The 26,169-nt window shown below is 54.2% G+C and overlaps 1 protein-coding gene across 1 annotated transcript in view; it reads left to right on the forward strand.

Moving 5' to 3' along the window:
• The window catches only part of COL23A1 (collagen type XXIII alpha 1 chain), a 351,726-nt gene that overhangs the window by 302,952 nt on the left and 22,605 nt on the right, over positions 1–26,169 (forward strand). Inside the window, 5 exon segments of the mRNA XM_030316438.1 lie at positions 923–930; positions 2,526–2,552; positions 20,744–20,770; positions 22,322–22,346; positions 23,716–23,744. Coding sequence (XP_030172298.1) covers positions 923–930; positions 2,526–2,552; positions 20,744–20,770; positions 22,322–22,346; positions 23,716–23,744 — 116 coding nt within the window.

The following is a 26,169-nucleotide window of genomic DNA, read 5'->3' on the forward strand; positions in this document are numbered from 1 at the left end:
AGACAGAGGGAGACACAGAATCGGAAACAGGCTCCAGGCTCCGAGCCATCAGCCCAGAGCCTGACGCGGGGCTCGAACTCCCGGACCGCGAGATCGTGACCTGGCTGAAGTCGGACGCTCAACCGACTGCGCCACCCAGGCGCCCCTAAGGGATGAGTTCCACTCCTAACCAACTGTGTGGCCTTGGACAAGTCACTTCTTTCTCCCTGAGCCTCTATGCTATCTGTCAAGTGGGGATGTTTACTGCACCTCTCGCAAAGGTCAAATGCAGTGTGGTCTGCACACCATGAGGTGAAGACACCTGTGGGTTTCACGAACATTCTCCAGGAGCCCTCATCTGCTATAAGACTGGTCTCAGCGTGCTGCACTCAGCCTTTCTGGAGTCTTCTGGACTCAGCCCCTTCGGCTTCCCCACGCACACCCAGACCCGGCGCCCCTAACCCCAGGGCTGAACCACGGGTACCCCCTGCGTGTCCGCTCAGCCACACACATACGTGTAACCCTTTGGAGCGCTGTGTTCCCTCTGCCCGAAATGTTTTCTCCCCCCACACGTCTCTCCCCTTCGATAGAAATGAACTGACCCCAGGTGAGCACCAAAATTGGTTCTTCAAGCAGGAACAGGTCTGACTCCTACCTGGCTTGCCAAAACCCGACCCGGGTGGGCCCCCAGCAGTGGATCAACAGCAACCTTGTGAAATGTTTGCATGAACCAATGCATGCAGGATGTCATTGCCACCCACACGCCCAGCCCTGCCCCTGCGAGGGCAAAGGCGCCCCCTCTGCCCTGCCCCTTAGCTTGGGACCTGTGAAGGCTTGCAAGGAGGGGGGTGGCCAGCAGCCAGCTGAAGAAGGAGCCGGCCTGGCCAAGGGGACCCTCTCTCCCTTTGACGCTGACTGGGGCTTCTCTGCTTGTGTTTTGCAGGTCCTCCTGTAAGTGTCCTGGATTATGCTCTCTGCTCCTGAAAGATAAGACATTTCGTTCTCTTCTGTAGCTATTTCATGAAAATAAGTTTTTTAGTTAGATGTGTTGTGTCCTTTAAAAAAAAAAGAAAACTTAGTCCCGGACAGGGGCCATATTTTTTTTATAATTTGTAGACAAATACAAGCACAGAATTCTGTGGGTTTGACTTGCCTTGTGAAGCATTCTGTGACCGTTTTGCCCTCCAAGAGAGCTGGCACGATCCTGACTGCTCCTCTCGGAGTCTCTGGCTCCACTTGGTGCACAGAAATGCAAGCACCGTGCCCCTACTTTCTAAATGCTCCGCGGCATTTAATCCATTTAAATGTTTTTGTCTCACATGCTTTGGCACAAAGGGCTCCGGAGTCAGGCAGAGATGCCAGGAAGAATGGGGTCCATTTTCCTGACTTGCCACAATGTGTTTGACCCTCTGGATCCGGCAGCTGAACCCTGCCCAGCACCACTAGCTAGGGAGGGTGTTGGGTCCGAGGAGGATGCGCGGGAGGGGGGCCGGCCGCCAGGGGGCAGCAAGGAGAGCAGGGGTGGGTGGTGGTCAGCGCCCCGGAAATCCCTGTCCTCCTCCAAGACACGTGACTAGCGTGCCTTTGATTCATCTTGGTGGTTTTTCAGAGCCCAGTGAATCCTGACGAATCAATTCAAGGAGCACACTGAGCCAAAATGAACCTTCTAAAGGAATTCCTTTCGGATGATCAGTTTTATTTTTGACTTCCACTTACCATGATTCACGTCCCAATCGGCACCCTTCGGAATCTGGCCTTCTCCATGCATGTAGCAGCACCACGCTGAGCCAGAAAGCGAGCCAGCAAGAAATGTGTAGATTTATTGGCCACGAGCAGTTTCTCCCTGTTGAGTCATTCCTGGCTGTCACATGAGGCTAGCCTGTGCGAACTTGCTAAAGTGCGTAATGCAGAGGGCAGTGGACTGATTCTTTTTTCTTTTTCTTTTTTTTTTTTTTTTTTTTTTGACTTGGCTGTTAAACTATTAAATGTATTCAACAAATGCAGAAATCTCAAGCTGCAGCCTGAGATGGATGCTGATGTGTGGGACACAGGCCAGACAGTCAGTGCTCTGAGCCGGTAGGGGCATCCAGTAGCAATAAATGCCACTCCCCACCCCCCCATATCTGTGGCTTCTAAGGCTGTCTTCCTCCAGTCTACTCCCTCCCAGTGGTGACAGGCAGGAAGAGCCATTTCTGCCCTTTAGTCCCGATTTAGGGAGCATTTTCCATGGTGGTTGTGACACCACCCTTCAGAATCCCACATCCCCGTGTGGTCCTCACCATGTGCCCCTCCTGAATCGTGTGGGTGTGTGCCCTGGTGGCCCTTCCAGCCTGGCTCCAAGAGGCAGGAAATGGGTGCTCCGTCTCCCAGACCCGCCGGAGCCCTGAGCGCGTTCCCCCCACCCCCCAGGAGTCATTACCAACCATCAGCCTTTGCTGCAAACCCCGCACAACGTGGGGGGATCGGGGGCCCTGATTGAGTTATAAGTGTTGCCATATGGTTTTCTGCTGAAAGTCTGATTATTAATGACGTATTAATTACCACAGGGGCAATCAGGACGAGATGGCTACCCGGTAATTTGCCGTTTATTTTTTGCTCTTTGTGCCCTTTTCTCTCAAGCTGATCTTCTTCCTCTGAGCCTTTATTTAACTCTGTCTGCGCTCCTGCCCCCTCCCCCTCTTCTGCTTTCAGTGGCTGAGGTCTCTCTTTGGAGGGGATTAGCGTTAGCTCTGAGAAGGAAGGTGAGGGATGTGCAGACCTGCAGGGCTGGCCTGGTGGGAACGTCCGATGCTCCGGCCATCCTGCAGGCAAAGCAGAGAGGCTCAAGAAGGAGCCTCCTTGGCATCCCGGATCGCCCCCCAATGCTCTTGCTTCCCAGACCATCAGCCCTGCACCGAGGGTCCAGCCCTTGGCTGTGGAGTGCCCCTTCCCCCCACCCCCACCCCGTCTCCCTCCCCCTGGCTGGCTTGGCTGCCAGCCTCTTCCCAGTGGGCAGGGGGCTGTCCTTCCCAGCCCACCGAGTCTTGTCAGCACTCAGGAACGGGAGACTGCTTGATTCCAGTTTGGTCTTTGTGGTGTCATCGCCTTCTCAGATCTTTTGAATTAAACCTAGAAGTTGGCTTATACTTGCAGTCAACGTGCCCCGCCCAGGCTGGGTGAGTGCTGCATGAAAAGCAAAATTTGATGTAGCTGTGTGGCCATCCAGTCCTGCTCAGAGAGGTTAAGGACCACAGCCGTGGCATCCAGAAGTCCTGATGTATCAGAGCAGGGGGGTGACCTGGTGGAAGGAGAGCATGGTGGGCGACGGAGTTGTTCTGTGCCTTCAGGTCAGGAGGGTGCACGGAGGAGAATGTTGGTTGATTCAGAGGCCTCGGTAATGACCAGATCTGGCCAGAGTCTGGATGGGCTGGTGATGGAAGGTGGGGGGGGGGGGGAGCTCCCCCAGTCCTGCAGGAACCACCTTCCCAGGAGGCTGTGGAGGGTAGTCCTGGCAGACCTGGGCTTATAGTGCCTCCTAGCTGGGCATCTCAAGGAGAGCAGGTAGTGGCTGGGTCAATGGGTTTTGTCCCTCTTCCCCCCTTATTGGCCCCTCTGAGCACAGGGTGACTCCCTGACTCCCTTCTCCCTGGCATAAGAGAAGATTTTGGTTGATGCATTTTTCCAGGTAAAGGACAGGAGTTCCAGACCAGCCACCAGGTCCAGGTGGAGCCGGGGTTTGAATTCCATCTTTACCACTCGCTGATCTAAGTCTCCCTTTCCCTCCCTGTGAAGAGGGTGGTGAGGTTCAGGTGAAGTGAGGTCATGCCTGGAGCCTCCAGACACCAAAGGTAGACAGGTGACTGGGGCTGTTACAGGGCTGCCAGGGAATTAAGCCTGAGGTGGGACTTGGTACCCAGCCTGGGCCAGAGATGGGACTCTGTGAATTGGGGGAGGGGAGGCCAGGGGATGAATGTGCTTGTAGTGTGTTAAGTTCTGAGCTTCCTGGGAAGAAAGTAGATTAGGGCCCAGCTATCCTTCCCCACTGCCTGGTCGGGCCAGGTGAAGGGTAAGGGGACCCTGTCAAAATCTCTGGTAACATACCCACGAGTGTACAGGGCTGGGGCACCCCTTTTCCTGAGGTCACCTGATGGCGGTTTGAATGCACACCGCCCTTTCCATACAGATATGAGCATCTTCCCTGGCTGGGCTGGCCCTGCCTGCTGCTCTATCCAGGGTAATCATGCTTTCAGCACCCGGAGCCAGCTCATTCCAGCTGTGTTCCTCCACACACCCTTGTTCTTTTTTCTTATTTTTTCAAGAGAAAGAGAGAATGCAGGGGAGGGGCAGAGAGAGAAGGAGTGAGAGAATCCCAAGCAGGCTCCACGATGTCAACACAGAGCCTAATGCAGGGCTCGAATTCACGAACCATGAGATCATGATCTGAGCTGAAATCAAGAGTCAGATGCTTAACCAACTGAGCCACCCAGGTGCCCCCAAGCAGCCTTGTTCTGGTGGTACCGTTTGGGCAGTCCCTTCCATGAGGCCCAGAGGGTGGAGGTGACACCCTGCCTCTCTTCTTCTGTAGGAGAGAAAGCACGCCTGTGCAGGCAGGAGGTGGGTGGGAGGGCCTCCTGCAGGCTCGAGGGGCCTCTGTGTTTTGGCCTGAAATTCAGATCTCTTGGCCTGTGGAGGGCCTGGCTCCCAGCCTGGGGTGTGCTTATGGAGGGTTCCACGTGGTCATCCCAGAGGTTAGAGTGACTGCCACAGCTGGAGGGACCCGGGCCACCTAAGAGGCACTTTGTGTACTGAGTATCCACAAGCTTGAAGTCATTCAGACCCAACTCAGGATGCTGGCTCAGTCCTGTGGCCTCGGGCAGGTACTTGGCCTCTGAGCATCTGTGGAGATGATACGTACAGAGTTGGAATATTAAAATAAGGTAACGAATGCAGCGTCCATGCAACGTGGCATACGACAGACCCTCCATAATGTCACCATCTTTCCTCACCAAGGAAAGCCTCAAGAGAAGGAAAGCCCAGCTTAGGAAATCATTCTAATCCACCAACATACACTGGCAGTGTATGGAAAATGGCTTTGAAAACAGTCAGTTTTAGGAAAAGGTGTTTTTCTGCAGTTCAGTAAACTTCGGGACCAGCCTCAGGGAGGATCTTTTTTGTGTGTTAAAAACATGTCACTTCCTAAAGGGAAGTAAGAGCAAGAAAAATATCAGGCAGGAGGGTCATGGTGGAGAGCATGCTGGCTGTGTGTTCTGGATTACTCGAGGCTGGCCCCTCCCCCTGAGTGAGACCAGCTGAAACCAGGACCATATGTGGACCTAAGAGCTGAGGTCAGGAGACTGGGGCATAGGAACCAAGGCACAGGACTGTGGGGCAGGTTGTGGACTGACAAGGGCCCAGGGTCACTTTGTGCACAGCCCCCTTACACAGAGGCCAGCCTGTCCTTGCTGCTGGGAGAGTTCGTTAATAGCTCCCTGCTGATGACAACAGAAGTATGTTTATTATAAAACTGTCCCAAAATAGAGAAAAGCACAAAAAAGGAAAAAACGATCATCCGTAATCCTACCACCCACAGATTAGTCTTCTCAATATTTTGGTGGTTGTCCTTTCAGTATTTGTTATGTGTGAGTTTGTTTTTACGTTTATTAGTCTAAAAATGGGACCACTGGACATACTTCTTTGGAGGGAGCCTGGTTTTGTTGTTTTTTTTTTTTTCCTACTTAATATAGCATCCTTAAGATGGTATATCCACATCCTTAAGCATTCTAGGGGCGCCTGGGTGGCTCAGTTGGTTAAGCATCCGACTTCGGATCAGGTCATGATCTGGCAGTTCATGAGTTCAAGCCCCATGTCGGGCTCTGTGCTGACAGCTTAGAGTCTGGAGCCTGTTTCAGATTCTGTGTCTCCCCTCTCTCTCTGTCGCCCCCACTCTGCTCACACTCTCTCTCTCTCTCTCTCTCTCTCTTGAAAATAAACATTTTTTAAAATTAAGAAAAAAGAATTCTAGAAGGTAAGAGCTACATAGTATTTTATCATCTGTATAATTTTTTTAAGCTGTCTCCAAGTTATAGTGTTTATTTGACAATCTTTTACACCTATGGTCAACATCCTGGGAAGAAACTTAGGTGTATTTCCATGATTATCTCCTTAGGAGAAATATCTAGAAGTTGAATTGCTGGACCAAAGGGTTTGCACATGTTGAAGGCTTTTGATGTGTATTGCCGGATTGGCCCCCTGGAGGCTCTTCTAATTTACATTCCCACCAACAGCTTACAAATGTTGCATATTTCCCCAAACCCTGGCCAACTGTGGGTATTATCATACTTTTAAATCTATGCCAATATGATAAGTTGAAAAAAATGTGCATATATGTATCCTGTTTTAATTTAGGGTATATTTTAATGAGCAGTACATGTAGTCTTTGAGATTAAACTAGGTTTAATAAAGTTTGCATAGACCTAACTGCCACCTGGTGGTAGAGCTTAGAATTGCAGGTATAGTTTAAGGAGGAAATCAACATTTTTGAGAGCTTCCAGATCCCGGTTGGTCCAGGGACATCATGGAATCAGCAGCCTAGGAGGAATTCTGAGCTTTGAACATTGTGAGTCAAAGGTGGGACCCACAGAGGAGCCCTAGGCACTTCACTCTCCTTGCATTTTGGGATAGTAACCAGCATTTATGTTAATAAAGTGACTTTTGACATCTCATACATAGGAGGCTTGACTCTGTTCAGTGAATCTGGAAGGTGTCATGCCCTGTGCTGGGTACTGGGGTGGCACAGAGATGAATCAGATCAGTCATAGTCTTTGGAGAGATGTGGGGGGAGGGGGACCTACACAACCAGTTTGCCATGGGATAGAGAGAAAGGAACAGTTAGTTAGGGGTCACTGTGACTTCCTGGGTATTTCTTATCACAAGCCTTTTTTTCTCTCCAAACCGTGGCTTCTATCCAAGATGCAAAAGGCTTGTCGTGCAAGGCTCAATCTTGCTTACACCTTGACTTTTGCACAGAAAACATCAGACTCTCACCATCTGCTAATTACAGCATCAAAACTCTTCCTCTTTGGTGTTTTGGGTTTTTTGACTCTTAACATTGAGGTTTTGTGACTTTCTGGTTTGCTTTACACCCTCCGAGTGCAACTTAAACATTTCTCGAAAAATGTGTTTTGGGTATATGTTACAGAGCTTAAGTTCCATGTATTTGAATGCATGAGGACAGCGTCAGGTTGTGAGGCTAGAGGTGCATGGAGATGATGAATTCCAGCGAGGCTAGGGTGGGGGAGCGTGCCCACTAAACCGTCAGTCAATGACTCTGTGCCAGATGCTTTCCTGGGTCCTTGGACCAGCACCGAACAAGAGAGACAAGGGGAGAGAAACAGTAAACCAGGAAACCAATACACCAACAGACAGGAAATGTGCTAGGAAGAGAATAAGGCAGGGACGTATTGAGAGTGCCCGCCAGGTACCTACCTGGGTGTGTATAGCTGAGATGAAATCATCAGAAGTCCCTTGGGGAAGATGACATTTGAGCTGAGACTTAAATGGTGAAAAAGATGCAGATCTTGTGGAGCAAGTGTTCCTGGAGGAAAAAAGCAAGTGCATGCAGTCATGAGGTTGGGACAACCTTGGCAAGGCCACAAGCAGGCAAATGAGAAGGAAACAGTGGACCGTGACGCCAGAGAGATCTCCAGAGCTCTGCGGAGTAGCATCTTGTAGGATAACAGACTGACTGAGGCCGGAGGCCACGGAAACTTGGCTTCGTGTTTATAGAAACCACAAGCTGCCTTGCCAAGGGCTCAGAGACCTCCCCCCTCCCGAAGGGAGAAAGGACGGTCAACTCCCACCCCGCCCCCACCCAAGCCCCTCCAACAGGCCAGGGAAGCAAGTGTACTTTCTGACCGCTTGCTCTCACCCTGGGAGGTCGATGGTCTCCTCCCTACTTGACAGATGAGGAAGCTGAGCTCAGAGGCTAGCAGCACTTGGCTGAGACCCAAGGCCCACCCGCAAGACGAAGCCTGGCTTAGCACACAGGCTGGGGACTCCTCTGTCACTCCACCCATCCTATCAGGAAGCAGGTCACAGCAGCAGTTGGGGGCTCAGGACTGTCTGCATGTGGGCAGGAGGGTCCTTCTTCTCTTACCACTCAGGGAAACAGGTACTTGGAGTCAATGTTCTGTTTCTCGTCCTCCCCCCTTGCTTTTATCCGGCCCTGGAGCTCATGCCCCATTCCACCCCCATTATCAGATCGTTAAGACCCTTTCCTGCTCTCCCTAAAAAACAAAATGGAAAACCACGTCTAACTTAAAGACAGGAATCCGTTTCTTCAGCCCACGTTCCTTCCTATTCCTCACTCATAGGTCCATCTCATAGCTACTGTTAGAAATTAGAAAGAAAAGCATCCCCTCCTGATGAAATGTGCAATTCTGTTTCCCCGGCCAGGGGCAGCTGAATAGAGCAGGCGCCCAGCCAGGGAACTATGGTGATGGAGACCTCACCCCTGCTCTGGCAATCTCTCAGGCCTTCTGAGCCCCAGTGTCCACATTGGCGAAGTGTGAGGCTTGGCCTGGTGAAAACGTGGACACTATCAACACGGGGGGGGGGGGGGGGAGGGGCATGCAATGTGGTCCTGGTCCCCTGGCCAGTGACTCTGGGGACCTGAAGCTGAGTGCAGGGCCCCCACCCACCCAGCAGCAGAGTTCAGAGGCCACAGAAGCCCCTAGTGATGTGGACAGGTGTCTATACTAGAGAGACCTCCCTGACAACAGGACAGAAACTGGAGGAAGGGGGCCCAGATATGAGGCAGTGGCAATAATTCGCAGACGATGCATGAATCAAGACTGCCCCAGCGAGGATGGAGGGAAAGAGAGCAGGTGTCAGAAATGAGAGGTGGCAGGCATTGCAGGCCAGGTGACAGGTGAAGGACCAGGACCACAGCGCCTTCACTTGGCAGAGCCCCACCCCCTCCCCCTCCCCCAAGACCACCCGGGACCCATCAGACAAAGTGCTCTGGAGGCTGGGGCTGGGGCGGTGGGCAGGATTTGCCCTGTGTCTCCAGAATCAGCAATGGATGCATCGACAGCCTAGGTCCCAGGGAAAGCATAGCTCTGAACTGAAATGTAGCATATGAGACAGGGTCTCAGCCTGGGACCAATTTTGAAATGAAAACCTCTGTTGGACCGTGTGGAATTAATCAAGTGAACAAAAAAAAAGGGGGGGGTGGGCCACAGAGCACCACACATTCATATGCTTTCTTGCACTCTCCAAGTTCAAAAACAGCTTTGATTGTAAAAATGTAATTAGTTAAATGATTCATCTGTAATATTCCAAATTCATCTGTTTTTAGATTTCGACAACCTACATCTCATTTTCATCTGCCCCCTGCAGTGATGCTCCCCAGCTCCCCACATTCCGGGTTGAGCAGGGATGGGATGAAAGGAGGCTTCTTGAGCCCCCAATAATGGCCCCCAGATTGGAACCTCAGGGAGACACAGCTGGGCCCGAGGGAAAGGGCCACCTCCCTGGGATTTCCTCCGCAGGGTCCTGCACCAGCTCAGGGTAGGCGCTCCTTGACTCAGGCCCATGGCCTCAGGCTCACTCTGTGTCCCCAGAGTCCTTTCGATCATCTCATGTGGGGTTCCCAGATGCCTTGCTTACCCTCTGAAGCTTTTTGTGTCTTCCTGGCAGTAGCCAAGAGCCCCCAGCGCTAGATAATCAACCTTCTCCCCAAGTTCAGCTCTGGGAAAGCACTTAGCAGACAGTCCTGTGGGGTGGGGGGCGGCAGGGGGCCCTTTGCAGGGTGTACCTGTGGTGACACCTTTGCAGAGGGCCACTCTCCAGGCTGATTGCTGGCTGAACCTCTTCCCAGCATCCCCAAAGCAGCAAAGCACTTCTCTGCCTTGTACAGAAGAGCTTGTTGACAGACCTGCGCCAGGTCACCAAGGCAAACTCAGGCCTTCCGAGAAAATAAATTTGAGAGAAGGCAGTTATTTGGGTACAAAGGTGGTCCAGCCAGCTCCTCCTGAAATCTGAAATCAGGGACTGGACCGTGTCTTGCTCATGTGATGGAAAGAGAATGGGCTTTGGTACTCCATAGACCATGTGGTCTCTAGTCACATCCCTAACCTGTCTTTGGCTATCAGGGCAGCCGGGTAGATGACCTCACCAGAGCCATAGTGCTGGGCACACAAGCTGGGTCCAGTGAGTGACAGTTCCTGCCACCGTGATGGTCACTGACCTCAGCAGGAAGAGCCCCCGAGGCTGAAGGAACTCCTCTCGGGCCAGTGTCCCCAGTGCACAACACCCTGGCTGTGGCCAGAGGACAGGAGTCCTCAGGTACCCAGGGCAGCCTTCAGCAGGTCAAGAGCGCCCTCTGGTGTGATCCCAGGTTCTGGCACCGGAGCCAGTGGGAAACTGATCATTCATTCCTAGAGGCATCCACTTGACAGTTGGTTCTTTCAACAACTATATATTGTGTTCTCACTACGTACGAAAGACTGTGTTTGACACTTGGGATGGAATGGCAACACAAACATCCAGGGGGTCCCTACTGGATGGGGTTGTGGTTGACTGGGAGAGAGACTCAAAGCGCATGGGGATTCCAACCTCACTGTGCGCCATGGTCAGGGCTGGGAAGGTACGGGTTACTGTGACCACCTGCAATCCGAGGCTGGCCTGGTGGGGGTCAGGGGTGCTGCCCTGAGGAAGGGAGGTGTGAGCCAAGGTCAGAAGACAAGGAGGTTCTCTCACAAAGGGAGTGGCAGAAGAGTGGCCAGAGAGAGGACACAGAGAACAGAGAACAAGCCAGGCTGGCAGGGGAAAGGGGGGATGGGGTGGGAGGAAAGCTCAAGAGGCCAGTGACCCTGAAGCACCCAGCACCTTTGAGCTGGTTGGCTGCCTCCCCAGGGGCCGCAAGGTGGAGGGAATTGGCAATGGCATGCAACCTGGGAAGGATGGGACGTACACAAAAGCTTGGCAAACCCATCAGGCTGCCCGGGAAGCAGTGAGTTCCCCGTCACTGGAGGTGTGCAATGGTGGCACACCCACTTCTCAGAAAGGGCGTCTAAGGAGAGGTTGGTCTTCCCACAAGGGGGCTGTTCCACCAATAGGGCCTCTTTGGGGACAGGATGGGGACAGCTTGGGGAGGCTGGCTTTGGGGTACTTGCCAGGCACTGCTAACGCCAGAGGGGGATGGTGAGGTGGGAAGCACGCAGGATTCAGGCTCGTGACCATGCCCGGCCTCCCCTAAGCTTCAGTTTCCTCGCCTGTGAAATGGGAATAATAAGGCAAGGGGTTTTTAGCTTTTAGCTCCACCCCATTTCCTTAGTTCTCGCCCCCAGAACTGGCCCAGGGCACTCCAGTCGTTCATTAAACCACTTTCCTCTGGCACCCTCTGTACACCAAGCTCCGGGCAGGGCACTGTCACATTCGGGTGGCCACTCCATCCACACCACACCCCTCCTTTCCAGAGGAGGAAACAGGCTGGGCTTCGGGGAGTTAGGCAGCTGGCTCCAAGGTCTTCAGGGAGGGGACGTAGCAAGGACATCCCGCTCCTTTGCCATGCAGGAAGGCTGGGCATGAGGAGCAGAGCCAGGGAGGCTGGTGGAGGCTGGTGTGGGAGAGAGGCCAAGTCCTAGGCAGGGGCAGGTGGGGGACTAGAGAGAGGTCTGCAGTTTGGAGAACTGGTTCAGAGCTAGAAATGCAGGCTCACGCATTCACTGATGCCTTCCTTATGTGGGCCAGCGGGGGGGGGGGGCACACGCCCCACTTAAAGGGCCCCCCTACCCCGTTCAGCCCATGCACGCTGATCATTATCACAGCTTCCAATATTTCAAGAGAAGTTAGAGCTCCAAATTTTGCACAAAACCTCTGGATTCTTAAGGGTCCCCAGCAGTTCATTCCCAGTGGGTGATAACTGTGTTATCTGGAAACTGTGGAGGGCCCATCCCACAGACCAGGGGGTGATGACCAGAGAGGCTGGAAAGTCAAACCTGAGCGACGCTGGGAGGAAGCAGGCAGATGGCCCAGCAGACTTAGGCTGAGGAGCAGGAGGGCAGAGCAGGGTGTGGCCTGGGCCTGGCCAGGACACCAGGGATCCCTCAGTGTCCGCTGTGAGCTGTCTCTGTCATTCTGTCTCCTGGTTTCTCTGTTGTACCTTCTGCCTCCCTTAGACCATCTCCTTCATGCAGTTCAAGCCACACTCCGACCATCATCACCTAGTCGGCCGCTCGGTCCCACTAGATCCCCGCCCTGGCACTTCTGCCACCAAAATGGGTGCCCCTACCTGTCTACTACTTCCAGTGCCTTCCACAAGAGTAGCACTGAGAGTGCCTGAGCCGGAGACAGGAAGCCAGAGGCCTCTCAGGTGGACACAGCCCAACTCACTGGCCATCTTCCATTGTCCCACATGCACTGGGAGTCAGGGCTCTTGACTCCCTTCACCCCACCCAGGAACGATTTTTCCTGCTACCTGACAGGGTAATCATGAAACTGGCAAATGTGTAATTTAAGCAGGTATTTGGGGATCGGTTCAAAGGCATAGCACCACCTCTCCCAGCCATGATGTATAATATGGACATATGTATAATTGCTTCCAGTGTGCACAGGATATACTGAGCATGCCCTCTCCCCAAAATAGAAGCCAGCTGGCTTCCCGGCCTCACGGAATCGTAGAGCTGAAAGGGACCCAGAAGATTTTCTTTCTTTTTTTTTTTTCTTAAGTTTATTTCTTTATTTTGAGAAAGAGAGAGGGAGGGTGAGAGAGAATTGCAAGCAGGCTCCGAGTTGTCAGCACAGAGCCCCACATGAGGCTCTAACTCACGAACCGTGAGATCATGACCTGAGCCGAAATCCAGAGTCAGACACTTAACCAACTGAGCCACCCAGACGCCCCGACCCGGGAGATTTTCTAAGCTGAGGGTTACCAACCTAGATGCCTCTACAGAGCTGACAGGTTATCTGGACGGGGCAGTGGGCCCGGTGGGGAGCACTAGGGCAGGGCAGAGCCTGTGGCCCTCCGCGAGCACTTGACTCAGCTGATCATGCCAGGCATGCAGACCCCAGGGTGTACCACCTTTCACTTTTTCTAGAAAAGTACAAACTCTGGATGTTGATGTGAAATGTCACCATTTTTAAATGTTGCAACTAATTCAGTGAGTTTGGCTTCAGTTTTAGTTTTGGTGTTTTAACTATACACACCAAGCCAAAGCTGGCTGTAGACCAGTGCTTCACCGTACAGACCAAGAGTAGGGGTGGCGGGGTGGCAGCTTGGGCAAGCCCCTAACCTCAGCAGGTTCCCAGAACCCCACCCAGCTGGAGTCTTCATGGCTTGCTGGCTTGGGATGCAATTTATTGGTGACTCTACAGAATGCCCCAAGGTCCCCAGGGAGGAACCGTGTGCCTGCACCAGGGCACCAGCCAGGCTGGACCCAAGAAGTGAGGGTCCTCTCTTTCCCTAGGGTGGAATTCAAGTCTGGGAAATTGCTAAACCCGGACAGTCTTGCCGTGGTCCATGTGTGCGAGGAGCCTGGTCTGAGAAATCAGAACCACATTTGACCTGCCCCGAGGGATCTGCCCACCCACTCTAATGAGGGAGCCTTCACACAGGAATGTGCATGTCCCAGGCTGAGGACCCCAGGCCCCAACAGCCTTGTAATTTGATGAATTGTCAACATCTGGGCCATAATTACTGGTCCCTGGACTGATAATCCTGGTAAGCCCCCTCATCCAGGGGCCCCATCCCGGTGCAATTTGGAGGCTCCGTTCCCTGACGGGAGCCATCCGCATGAATTACAACCAGCAAGCGAGACGGACACCCAGCCCCAGCCAGTCTTAGCATTTACTCCTTGTCTGCATCTAAACACGCCGGTGTAGTGATTTTGGGTCAGCTCAGCAGAGAACTCTCGCACGCTGGGGGTCCTGAGGCACAGCTAACGGAGAAGAACAGAGCCAGCCCCCAGTGTAGGGTAAACAGCAGCCTTTGCTTCAGGGTTCCCCCGGGGCCGATGCACATCGAGGCACCAGCAATGGAGCCCAGCAGACTCCTCGTCCCAAACTTATTTCACTAAGAAACCTTCCCTCCTTTGCCACCCTTGTTCATTTTTCTCAAAAGATGACTCTGTAGAACCCTGCTTAGGAAATCTATTCAGTGTGGGAGGGAGCAGACCCACCAAGGCACAGCCGGAGTCCCACGGTCTGCCACTGAGTCAGAGGACCACACAAGGTCACTCCGCAGGACTGCCCCTCCAAGAGCCAATGCAGACCCCACCTCCGTGTCAGCTCACCTACAGGGTCTCGTGTCTTTGGTGGGTCTGGGAGAGGAGGAGGGGAGAGGAGACAGACCTGGGACTCATCTTGAACTTGTCATTTGAGAGGAGGACATGTTCTCCATTTTACAGATGAGGAAACTGAGGCTCCAGGACTCTCAGGCTCCGGAGTGCAGCAAGGAGCCAAGCCCGCACACCACCCAGGGTTTTTGTTTGCCCCTAACGCATCCGGAAAGCGTGCCAGAGCTCTGCTGATCTGCATGGGGCAAGAGTGGTTTAAAGCAGAGCTGAGCCTTGTAAACAGCTGTGGGGTTTCGTGGAGGGCAGAAGGTGTTGAAAACCTCTGGTGAATTCCATGGCTTTGATCAGGCGGGAGAGGGAGCTGGAGGGAACTGAGTGCCTATGGGCGCAGCGCTCTGGCGTCTGGCCCTCAGGATCACCTGTTCTGTGGAAGCTGAGGTTTGGAGAGAGAGTTTCACTCGTGGGCTGCCCCAAGTGCCTTTCTTCCCACTCCTCTTGTGGGAGACGCCCACAGTCTGCGGCAGGGGATGGCTGCCCTGATGGAATAGGACTCCCGCCACCAAGGGTGTGCCTCCACCCAGGCTGGGGCTCTGCTGTTCCAGACTTCTCAGCTCCCCAGATGGCCCTCTGCTGTGCAAAGCTGGCTTGCTGTCGGCTAGGACACTCAGCCTGGATCCTGCCCCACCGTAGTCCAGCCTGACCATGCCCTCCAGCCCATGCTTGTCCTTGGCTTCCTTCAGTCCAACCCCTCACCCATCCCTGCAGTGTTTCTCCTCCCCTAAGAGCACCCAGAGCTAGGCTTGGGCTTTTCTTCAGCCCATGGAAATGCCCAGTTCATAGATGGTCCACACAGCCTCCCAGTGAGGCTGGGAACACTGCCCTCCTGGAGACCCATGGGCAGAACGATAGTTCAGACAAGTCTTGCAGGAAAGAAACCTAATTCACAGCATGTAACCCGGTGTTCCTCAAACGTACTTGACCAGCGAACCTCTTCCCCAGGCAAGCCTCTTAACACACTCTGCAGAACAGGTTCCCTGATACCAGTTTGAGCAAGGCAGTACCAGTTTGAGCAAGGGTAGCTACGGGCAGGGCCTGTCCTCTGGGGGTTCACAGCCCAGGGCCCAGCCTTCCCCAGGATAAGAGGGATCAGTTCACTTCCCCAAGCCAGGCAGGTCCGTCTGGCTCCAAAGCCAGACTGTTTCCTTCCTCTGCCCCACTGAAGCCCCTCCTCAGTGACTCCCAGTGACCGCTGGTCACCCAGCAGCCTCTCTAAGGGTCGGCTGTTTCCCCAGACAGGGAATTCAGGGATCTGAGCAGAGCTTTGCTGCCTAGATGTCATCAAGATGAGCCCAGAGCCACCTGCACAGACCAGGGCCATGGCTGTGGGTCAGCTCCATCCCCAGGGATGGCTGGCACCATCTGCCCTACAAATGTGCACACATGGGTTTCTGTGTTTGCCCGGGAATCTGCTCAGCATCAGATCCAACCACCCGCAGCTCCAATCTTGGGTTCCTGGGGAATGGGAACAGCTTCCCTTGAGCTGCATGGTGGACATTTCCAAGAGCACAGCTCAGGCCACACCCTCTGCTTTTATTCATCAGAAACTACAAAATTCATTGGCTTCTTTTGAAAACTCTAAGTCCTGGGAACCAGGAGCTCTGTGATCCCAGATAGAGGCAGGGCCGTAGGAAGGAAAATGGGGGTTTTGCCACTTCTAGGCTTTCTCACACACCAGAGAGAGGCCTTGGGGACCACCAGGAATAATCTCGGAGTTGAAAGAGAGCAGAATCCCTCCCAGGAGATGGGAGGCCCAAGGTCACTCTCAAGAAGAGACAGCGAGGTCTGGCCATTGGAATGCTTTCAGAGACAGCCAGCAACAGGAGACTCCCCCTGAGGGGTCCAAGCCAAGGGAACATCCCAGGCTCCCTTCTGCAGCGCACACTTCTAGAAAAGCCGGCCACCTACAGCTCTGTGTGGTTTATGTCAATCCAGCAGACATCCTGGAACCAGGTCTGGGGACTCAGCGATGGACCAGAGGCACCCCCGGCCCTGGAAAGGCCCAACCCAAGATGTGTGCTCAGTGCCCAGCATGGGGCAGGAGGGCTTTAGGCATCAGACCAGGTGGTCTGGACATTTTCCTTCAGGAGTGAGGCTGCCCAGAAGGGCTCAAGCAGGAGAGCCTTGCATTCTAGAAAGTTCTCCAGGGCATTGCGTGGGAGACACTACAGGTATTAGGGAAGGGCCATGGGGATGATGCTCAGGTCTCACATGTATGTGGTAGGGCTTTCCTGGAATGCGGGGAGGAGGGCTATGACGTGCCTCAGGGGCCCAAGGACCAGATTCCTCTGCAACAGTAAGACAAATGGAGCTACAGATGTCTGCTGTGCAACCCGCAGAGGGCTTTAAAAATAAGAAAGGCAGGGATATTATGCATGTGCTTCTCCAGGCAAGGACAGCTTCCCAAAGCTGATGCCCATGGTGCTCTCTGGGAGAGGAGCTGGGGAGAGGAGAAGGTTTGCTTTGTCCCGTCTCCTTCTGTACAGTTTGTAAGTTTCACTCGGTGCACATAGCACCTTTTCAGCAGAACCCCAACCCCCAACACACACACACAGGTCAGTGATGCAGGGTGGCCTGCTACCAATGATGAGGCCCGGGGTCACGAGCTGGCATGTGGGAAAGCCCGCATCTGATCCCAGGCAGGTCTGAATCCAGAGGCTGTCTCCTCTGTCCGCCCCACATGTCTCCTGGAGCTCGGCCACAGGGCTTTCTTCCAGAAGGATGGGGACCCAGCTCTGTGGCAGACAGCCTAGGGAGAATGCTGCTTCTCCTTGGGGAGGCTCCCAGGAGCACCATTTGAGCTGGGCCTGGAAGAATGAGTAGGAGTTCCCCAGGTGGAGGCGGAACTCTGTGCAGTGGAGGAAAACGGGAAAGCACAGCCTGGGGCCAGGAAACAGCATGGCGTGTGTAAGTGCACGGGCCTCAAGGGGCACCAGATGTACCATGAGACTAGTGAAGCACCTCTTCCCAAACCCCAAGAGCTGTCAGGAGGTCGTGGTGTGGCAGAGTTTAGGGGAAATGGGACCAAGCCAGGGCAGGAAGCACCCTGCTGAGGAGAATAGGTAATGAAGATGCTGAGGCTCAGAGAGGTTGACTGGCTGTCCCAGGGTCGCACACAAGTGAGTTTGTCTGATCCAGCACTCTCTCTGGTAGAGAGCCAGGGTGGAAGAGGGTCCAGAGAGCCCTGCCCAGAGAGGTCTGTTCAGTGGGGGAGACAGACATACCAGGAATCCCAGAAGGAAGGCAGGGCCTGTGAGGCTTCATCCTAGGTCCCCTGGAACAGCCATCTGTCAACCCTGCTGCCCTATGCTGCAGGAGAGGGAACACCACGTGGAGAGGGGGGCCTATTTCAGCCATGGGCTCAGCTTCTACAGCTGTGGGATGGGACTATGGTGCCTGCTTGCCAGGGTGGCAGTGAGGACAGACGCCATGAAGGGTATGGCAGGATTCAACAGAGCCCACACTGAGGCACATCAGAGCATTCCTAAACTTGCCCTGGAGAGTCTCTGCCTCTGTGGCCCTAAGGGGAGGGGTGCCTGCTTCCCTCGGACCAGCCCTGCACTGTGTCCCAGCCCTTGTCAGGGACACCTTGAACTCCTCATGCTGCTGCTGGTGAATTGGCTGTGAGGCCACTGCCCTCCCTCCCAGCCCCCGAAGAGGAAAGAGATTAACTCAGCTCTAACTGCACCTTTGTCTCTCTTTAATTTCAGTCTGCATTACGGATTTTTTTAATGTATGTATGTTTGTTTGTTTGTTTGTTTGTTTAGAGAGAGCGTGAGTGGGGGGAGGGGCAGAGAATCCCAAGCAGGCTCTGCGCTGACACGGTGCTCGATCCCACAAACCGCGAGATCGAGATCATGGCCTGAGCGGAAATCAGGAGCTGCCCAGGCGCCCTGCATTATGGATTTTTTAATCCCTTTAGATCGATAGAGGGGCGCTGTGTTTGGGCTCAGTTCAGCAGTCGACATGGGCACAAGGCCCGGACACAGAGTCCACGATGGCAGCCACACTGGCCAAGCTGGCCGGGGGCCCGCGGGCAGGAGAGGTCCAGTGGGCACTGGGATGGAGCAGGGAGCTTTGAACAGAGGCATGCAAGGACAGGCAGATTGCGGGGAGAGTGGCCAGGAATCTAGGCGAGGCCACTGCAGGCTGCTTGAGTGCCTGAGGACACAGAACCGGAAAGCCATCCTGGGCTCTAGCCCTGCCCTGGCTGCATGGCCGTGGGCAAGGTCTTTCCCTCACTTGGCTTCGGTTTCCCCCTCTGTAAGACAGGGATGATAACACCTGCCTTACGGGCTTGCTGTGGTGATTCAGACTGAGTAGGGGTCCACAAAGAGCCCCCAGAAGAGACCCAGGGTGGGACGTGTCCCTGTGTGCACTGTGGCAGCAGAAGGGGCCGGGCCTGGGTGAGGCCTAGCAGGGCCTGAGCATGGGGCAGGGAGAGGAGATGCAGGGCCAAACTTTAGCAGACTAAGGACAGGAGGCCTCAGGCATGTGGACCCAGGGGTCAGGACAGCCAGGAGCCAGCAGGAGATGCCAGCTAGGGCAGTTCCTGGTCAGCCTCAGTGACTAGGGTTGGGGCTGACGACCTGATTGGGACCCCCCAGAGCCTGGACCCCCAAGACTTTGGAATGGCCCCACTCCCCACCTGCTGGGATTCCATCTACACCTAAGACATTGCCCTGAAGTCCAGAACCTCAGCTGACCTTGAGTCTGGTGGCCAGAAGCACTTAAGAGATAAATTATCAGAATTGCCCTGGTTATGGGGTGCCTGGGTGGCTCAGTCGGTTAAGCATCTGGCTTTGGCTTAGGTCAGGATGTCCCAGTTTGTGAGTTCCAGCCCTGCATTGGGCTCTGTGCTGACAGCTCAGAGCCTGGGGCCTGCTTAGGATTCTGTGTCTCCCTCTCTCTCTGCCCCTCCCCTGCTCACACTCTGTCTCTCTCTCTCAAAAATAAATAAACATTTAAAAAAATGAAAGGAAGGAAGGAAGGAAGGAAGGAGAGAAAATGTGCTGGGTGTAGGGACAAATGGCCTGATTTCTGAGAAGTGGGGAAACCTAGAGGGCTTCATGGAAGAGGAGGTGACTGAGCTAAAGGTGACACACAAAGGTGTGCCAGACAGGCAGGTGATGTGTGAAAAGGCTTGGGAGTGGAGCTGCCTAGAACATCAGCTGGGGTCAAGGGTGAAGTGTCCGTGAGGATGAGGAGGCAGTGGCAGGGGGGAGGAGAGGTGTTGACAGAGACTGGGTGGATCCGGTTCATGGCACTGCCCTTGATTCCCCACATGGCAGTGGATGGAACTCAGTGGGGCTTTCTGAGAGGCAATGGGTCCCCAGGTGGAGGGCGCCCACGGGAGCTGCTGTGCAGTGGTCACTGACCCTCTGCGGTCTCTGGAATACACTAGCCCTTGGGACCTGACCTTGTGCTATTTGGCTTCTCTCAGCCTTGACTTTTGCCTACGAAGGCCACAGCAATGCAGGGAACTAAAAGAACCTTCAGGACTCTTCCACTTGTGTCTTAGCCTGTTTGGGCTGCTCTAACAAAGCACCATGGCCCGGGTGGCTTAGAAACAACAGAAATCTTCTCACTGTCCTAGAGGCTGGAAGTCTGAGTTCAGCGTGCCAGTGTGGCCAGGTTCTGGTGGGGGCCCTCTTCCGGGCTGCAGACTGCCATCCCCTCGCTGTGTCCCCACATGGTGGACGAGGACCCAGGCAGCCGTCTGGAGCCTCTTTTGTAAAGGTTAATATCCCATCTGTGAAGCTCTACCCTCATGAACCTCTTCGCCTCCCCAAAGCCCCCTCCTAATGCCATCACACCGGGGGTTAGATTCCAAGGGGGAATCCACCGGTTAGATTCCACCGGGGGAAGTTCCATGGAACTTCCCTACCAAGTTCCATGTGACAGAACTCAGTTCACACTGGCTTAAAGAAAAAACTACTGACAGAAGTGTGCAGGGGTGGATGGTTTCAGCTTCAGACCCTTTGCCCCGTTTTCCTCACTGTCTCTCAGCTCCGACTTCTTCTCTTTTGGCTCTTTCTCAAGCCACATGGTACCCTCAGGAGCTCCAGCCTTAGCCCCACCAGGAGAAAAGACCCTCTTTCCCCTAAAGCGCCACCATTCAAAGCCCCAGACATGACGTTTATCCATGAACCAAATCCCCCTGGTCGAGGGAATGCGACCACACGCCCAAGCCCCATACGAGCAGATGGGGGTGGTTCTGAAGGAGAAGTGGGGCTCTCTTGTCAGAGGAGAGGATTCTGGGCAGCAAACACCCAGACACCCCCACCCCAGGTCTGCGTGAAAGGTCTTCAGACCCATGGGCTCATGTCAGGTTTTGGTCTTTGGTGCTCAGTAGTGCCTCTGGGTCATAAAACACACAGGAAATGCCTTTCCAGTGTGTAACCTCTGCTCTCTGTCTCTCTCATTTCCAGGGGCCACTGGGTCTAGATGGCAAGCCGGTAAGTGATGACAGGGCAATTCTAGGTCGTCCTGGGACCAGGCCACTGTGGGGCTGAGAGTGATGGGGTGCCAGAGGGAAGGGGCCCCTGGGAACCTGGATCAGCAAGGAGAGAAACCATTTGGGTATCAGACTTAAGTTCAAATCCACCTCCACTGCCTGCTGACTGTGCAGCCTTGGGGAGGCCTCTTCACCTCCCAAGCCCGAGGCTCTGTCAAATGGGCCCATTAACCCTCCCCACATGCTGGGGATGTAGAGAAGTGTGGATAGCACCATCCCTGACATCTAGTCAGCCTTCAGAACATACAAGCCCCTCCTAGCAAGCCCACGTACAGAGCATCCCTCAACACAGTCTCAAGGCTTCAGTGGTAGGCACAGGGCTGATGAGTTCTCAACATGTGGGCCAGGAGCCTGTGGTCCACAGGCATCTTCAGCAGAATAAATAAGCTGTACAGGGAGAGGGCATAATTAAACAAAAAGTGGATGTGGATGGATAGTTAGCTGGGTGGGTGGGTGGATGGATGGATGGACAGATGAATGGATGATGGAAGGAGGGAAGGAAGGAAGGAAGGAAGGAAGGAAGGAAGGAAGGAAGGAAGGAATAGATGGATGGATGGAAGGAAGCCTGGCTGACTGGATGATGGATGCAAGGATGAATGGATGGAAGGAAGGAAGGAAGGGAGGCTGACTGGATGAATGACTGTATGATGGATAGATGGATGGAGAGATGGGCTGATGAATGGAAAGAAGGAAGGAAGGAAGGAAGGAAGGAAGGAAGGAAGGAAGGAAGGCTGGATGACTGGATCGCAGACAGGTGCGTGCATGGATGGACGGATGGATGGACAAATGGCTTGATGAACGGTTCTTGCATGGAAGAACAGATGGATGGATAGATAGATGAGTTGGGTTGATGAACAGTTGGGTGGATGGGTGGATGGCAGGAAGGAAGGATGGTTGGATGGAAAGACAGATGAGGTAATTGTACCAACAGTTGGATGCATGAGAGGGTAGCTGAGTTAGTGGGTGGACAAACACATGATGGTTGAGCAGACAAGTGAGTGAAGGAATGAAAGAAGTAACACGATGGAGGAGTTGCCCGGTGATGTGTGCAGCATTAAAGGATAGAGGAATAAACTGACCACCTGCATGGACAAGTTGTTGAATGAACGAACAAGCCAAGCCATTAACGGCTGGAGGGATAATGGATAGTCAAGGGGCAGCGGCCCCGGGCACGACAGGTGCTGAGCTTGGAGGGTTCTGCCCTCTGGGAGGAGTGACAGCACATGTGCCCCTACTCGAGCTGAGAGGTACCAGCAACCCTCAAGTCCCCCGTCTCCCTCATGCAGGGGACTGCGCTGTGTGGCTTCCTTAGGGCCGGCCAGAGCAACCCTCATTAAAAGCTGACAGATTTGTGCATATACCCACCCGGCTACCCACAGCTCTGCTCAGCCCCATAGGCCCCTCTGCCCCCAAAGCCTTAGGGAAGCCGGAAGGGGAACCAGCCCAGTCCTCCTTGCTCATGCCTGTTCTTTCTCCACCTTTTTTTCTCCAGGGACTTCCAGGCCCCAAAGGGGAAAGGTAAGTGATGCCGGATGCTGTCCAGATGCAGATGTGATAAAGGATGCCAGAAACCCGTCTCCAGACCCCAGCTCCAGAGTGTGGCCTTGGGGACATCACATCCTCTCCTAGAGCCTCAGTTTCCCCATCTGTAAGTGGGGCTACTAGTGCCTCCTCCTAATGGTTACACGGCTTATATTTAACAATTTAAAGTGCCAGGGGGTAAATTGGAGTTCTCCCAGCACCAGAGCATGACAAAGCTCAAAGCACAGTCTGCCCAGAATGAGGAGTTTCCAAAGGAAGTCCCTGCCTGTGAAAAGGGGGGTGCCGGGAGAGCCAGGGACAGGGGGGTGAACAGTCCCTGTAGATGGGATTCTTTGTGAGGAGTGCACCCCCACCCCAGGAAAACAGATGGCAGAGAGCTGCCCTGTGAACTTTATACCCTTGTGAGAAAGGCTTTCCTGCATTTGGCGCTGAATGTCACGGCAGACCCCTGGAGGGCTGCGGCCTCCAAGTGTCTCAGAAGGGAGGGCGAGAGACACCTGTGTGTCCCACAGTGGGATCAGAGCAGGGAGGGACCAGAGCAGACCTAGGTGTGGCAGGATGCTTCTAGGGAATGGCTGGGTGAAGCTGGGCCACATCCACCCCAGCACCAACCCCACCCCCCGCCCCCCGCCCCCGCCGCGATGTGCCCACGGAATAAGGGCAGCCAAGGCTCCAGTCCACCATCAGAGCTGTGCAAGGCACAGGACCCGGCGCTCAGGGCGTCAGGTTAGCATTAGGGCTCCGCCATCAACTGTACAGCTTTGGATGCGTTGGCCTCAGTTTCTCCATCTGTAAGTGAAAGCAACCTCACAGAGCCAGGGGGGAAGACTGCACAAGGTAATGGTCTGAGCGGGGCAGGTGCCGGGATTATTTCCCTCAGGCTCTGGCTGAATGAGGAAGGCAGAGGCTTTGAAACCAGAGAGAAATTGGTGTCTTGGCATCTATCACTTAGTAACATACTGCCCCAAAACTTGGGGACTTAAAACAATGATTCAGGTAATCATCAACACTCGCTATTCTGAGGTTTCAGGATCCCAAGAGGACGCGGTGGGAGCAGCTGGTCTCTGCTCCCACCGTGTTTTGGGGACTGGCAACAGACCAACAGAGTGCCCAGTTCCACGCCCTGGGTGTGCTAGCTGTGTGACCTCGGGCAGGTGGACTTAGCCTCTCTGTGCCTCAGTGTCCTCATTGGAAATGGAGATAAAAATAGAGCCTGCATGTTACGGTTGTTAGAATTCAGTGAGACTATGTACATAAAACACTGAGCGCAGGGTAAATGCTCAAAACATCTGATTAAAGCAATAATAGTAGCAGTGATCTGTCTTCCGGTTTTTTTTTGTTCTCAGGGTGCACCAGGAGACTTCGGCCCCCGGGTAAGAATGGAGCAAGACCCCTTCACCCACCCATCCAGTTTGTTTTGTTTTATAATAAGGCATATCTAGCTCTCTTTCAGATCCCTTATACCTTATCGCAGAAAGAGGTGCCTGCGGTCTCTGCCCACGTCCTATCCTGGTTAAGTGGTTTCACTTAAGTGGCCACGGGCTGGAAGCCCCAGGCCCTGGTCTGGCTGAGATCATAGATGGGTGTCTCTAGCTGACAGACATCCCAGTCATACTATCACCATGGATGGTGGGGGGGGGGGGTGCTGGGGGGGGGGGCGGGGGGGAGGGGTATGCGGGGACAGTGGGGCTAGCACTGGCCCCCAGAGCGGAGACTAACCTTCCTGAGGGTGACTGGCACCCCAGGAAGTGGCTGCCACTTATCAGCCAAGTAACCTTGAGCAACTCAGTTTCCCCTCTGAGACTCAGTTTCTGCAACTGTGGGGAGGGGTTGGTGACAGACCCTACCCCAAGCTGCTGTGGCAAAGATTCATTGCAGACATAAAAGTAGGCACCAAGACTCAGCGTGGGGACAATAGGTCCCCTGGCCCTCAGAGCCCCCAGGGTCCAAGGGACTCAGAAGTGCCTCCTGCCAAACCTGGGTCTCTTCAACGAAGCAGAGCAAGTGGTGGGGTCTCTTCGACGAAGCAGCGTGGAGACCCCGGGTGGGGTGGCCCCAACAAAGCAGATCTCAGCAGAGGGCCCTAAATGCCTTAAATGGCCCTAAATGCGTGTCCCCACCATTCCTGCCACAACCAGGGCAGAGGCCTGACCGCCCAGAGAAAGGCAGTGGAGTGGTGGGTTCCTACTTGCTTTCAAGAAGGTTAGGGAGTGGAGGTTGTAGCTGGTGAGTGAGTCACCCCCCAGCCAGCCTCTGCAAGCATTGGATGGAGTTGGGGCGGGGGGGGGGGGGTGTGGTGGCGAAGGTGGCAGGATGCAAAGAGGAGGCAGCTCAGCCCCAAGTGTTGGCTGGGCTCCAATCCCTCCAGCCTCAAGGCTCTGAGCCTGGTTTGTGCAATAAGACCAGGAGGGCCCACATCACAGGTGGTCGTGAGCATGAGCTGAGAGCAGCCAGCTGGCCAGGCTGAGTCCCCAGGACAGAGCTTGTTCTGTGCTGAGCCTTTGGAGGGCAAGGCCCCCCGAAAGCTGGCAAGGTGGCCCCGAAGTCAAAGAAAGGGCACCTGTGTGGAGCTTTGTGGCTGCCGAGAAAAATCCTTTGGTTTGCTTGCTGTTGGGTGTGTGAAAGCTGGTACTCTAAATGGGGATGCCCACTCCTCAACAGACTAGAACTCTCCTGGCCCGGGGGGTCATGAAAGAGAGATTCTTTCTGAAGCCCTCCCTTCGCTCTTCGTGGATGTCCTCTTGTCCCAGTGTTCCAGCCACTTCTGAAACAGCCTCCACCCTTGAAAGTTCTGTGGTTTAAAACGACAATGTGCCACGGTCTCTCAGGACCCCTTGGGTTGGTGGGTGGGGGTAGGCGATCTCTCTCATCGCAGGCAGAGGCTGCTGGGCCTGTAGTCCAAGGTGATGGCACGCCCCATGGCCACAGTTGACGAGGCTGTTGCCTGGGAGCTCGGCTGGGGAGGGTCTCTGTACATCAAACCTTCTCCCAGCCTGGCAGTGGGCTTCCTAGAGGGGCATCCCCAAACTAGCATCCCAGGAGGCCAGAAACGTAACGGTCGGGCCAGTTAAGAGCTATATCTGGAATGGACGCGGTATCACTTCCACTGTATATTATTGGTCCCATCAGTCACGGGGCCCAACCAGAGTCAAGGTGGGAAAAGGGGAACAGGCCCCAGATCCTGATGGGGAGAAGGGGGGACGCCCATTGCAAGGGGCCTGCGGGATGGGAACGAGCATAGCGGCCATCTTTGTGGAGAACGTTCTTGGCCTCTCCCAATCACTCGGCTGGGTTAAGCGGCTTTGCCTCTTCTGAATCACCCTTCTGCCTTCCTGACCACACAACCCGTTTGCTGACTAGATGGTTTTCCCACGACTCAATCCGGGCTTTATAAGTAGAGACCATCACATGTACAGTCGCCGCATCTTCAAGGTAGCCTGGCCCACTGGTGTGTCCGCTCCTGCTGCTTGCGTGTTCCCTTGACTCACCCCTGCATTTCCAGGGTTAGACCTCAGCCATCCGATCCCAGGGCACACACAAGGCGGCTGGCCAGCATCACACCCTGAGTAACTCAAGGGAAGAGCCTAAAAAAAACCTGTCCTGGGGCCTGTTCAAGTGTCTAAACTCATTTTCTGCCCCAACAAGTAGAGTCCAGACCAGTGGTGCCCATCGTGGGGGCCCCAGGCTGTGAAAGGAACAATGGGGTGTCTTCGAATTCTTCCCGATACAGCAGAAAATGAAATAGGAATTACCCACCTCCATCACCACCCATGGCTGGCTGAGCTAACCACACCATTG

This window comes from Lynx canadensis, chromosome A1 (genome assembly GCF_007474595.2).
Source record: "Lynx canadensis isolate LIC74 chromosome A1, mLynCan4.pri.v2, whole genome shotgun sequence".
In the NCBI taxonomy this organism is placed as follows: domain Eukaryota; kingdom Metazoa; phylum Chordata; class Mammalia; order Carnivora; family Felidae; genus Lynx; species Lynx canadensis.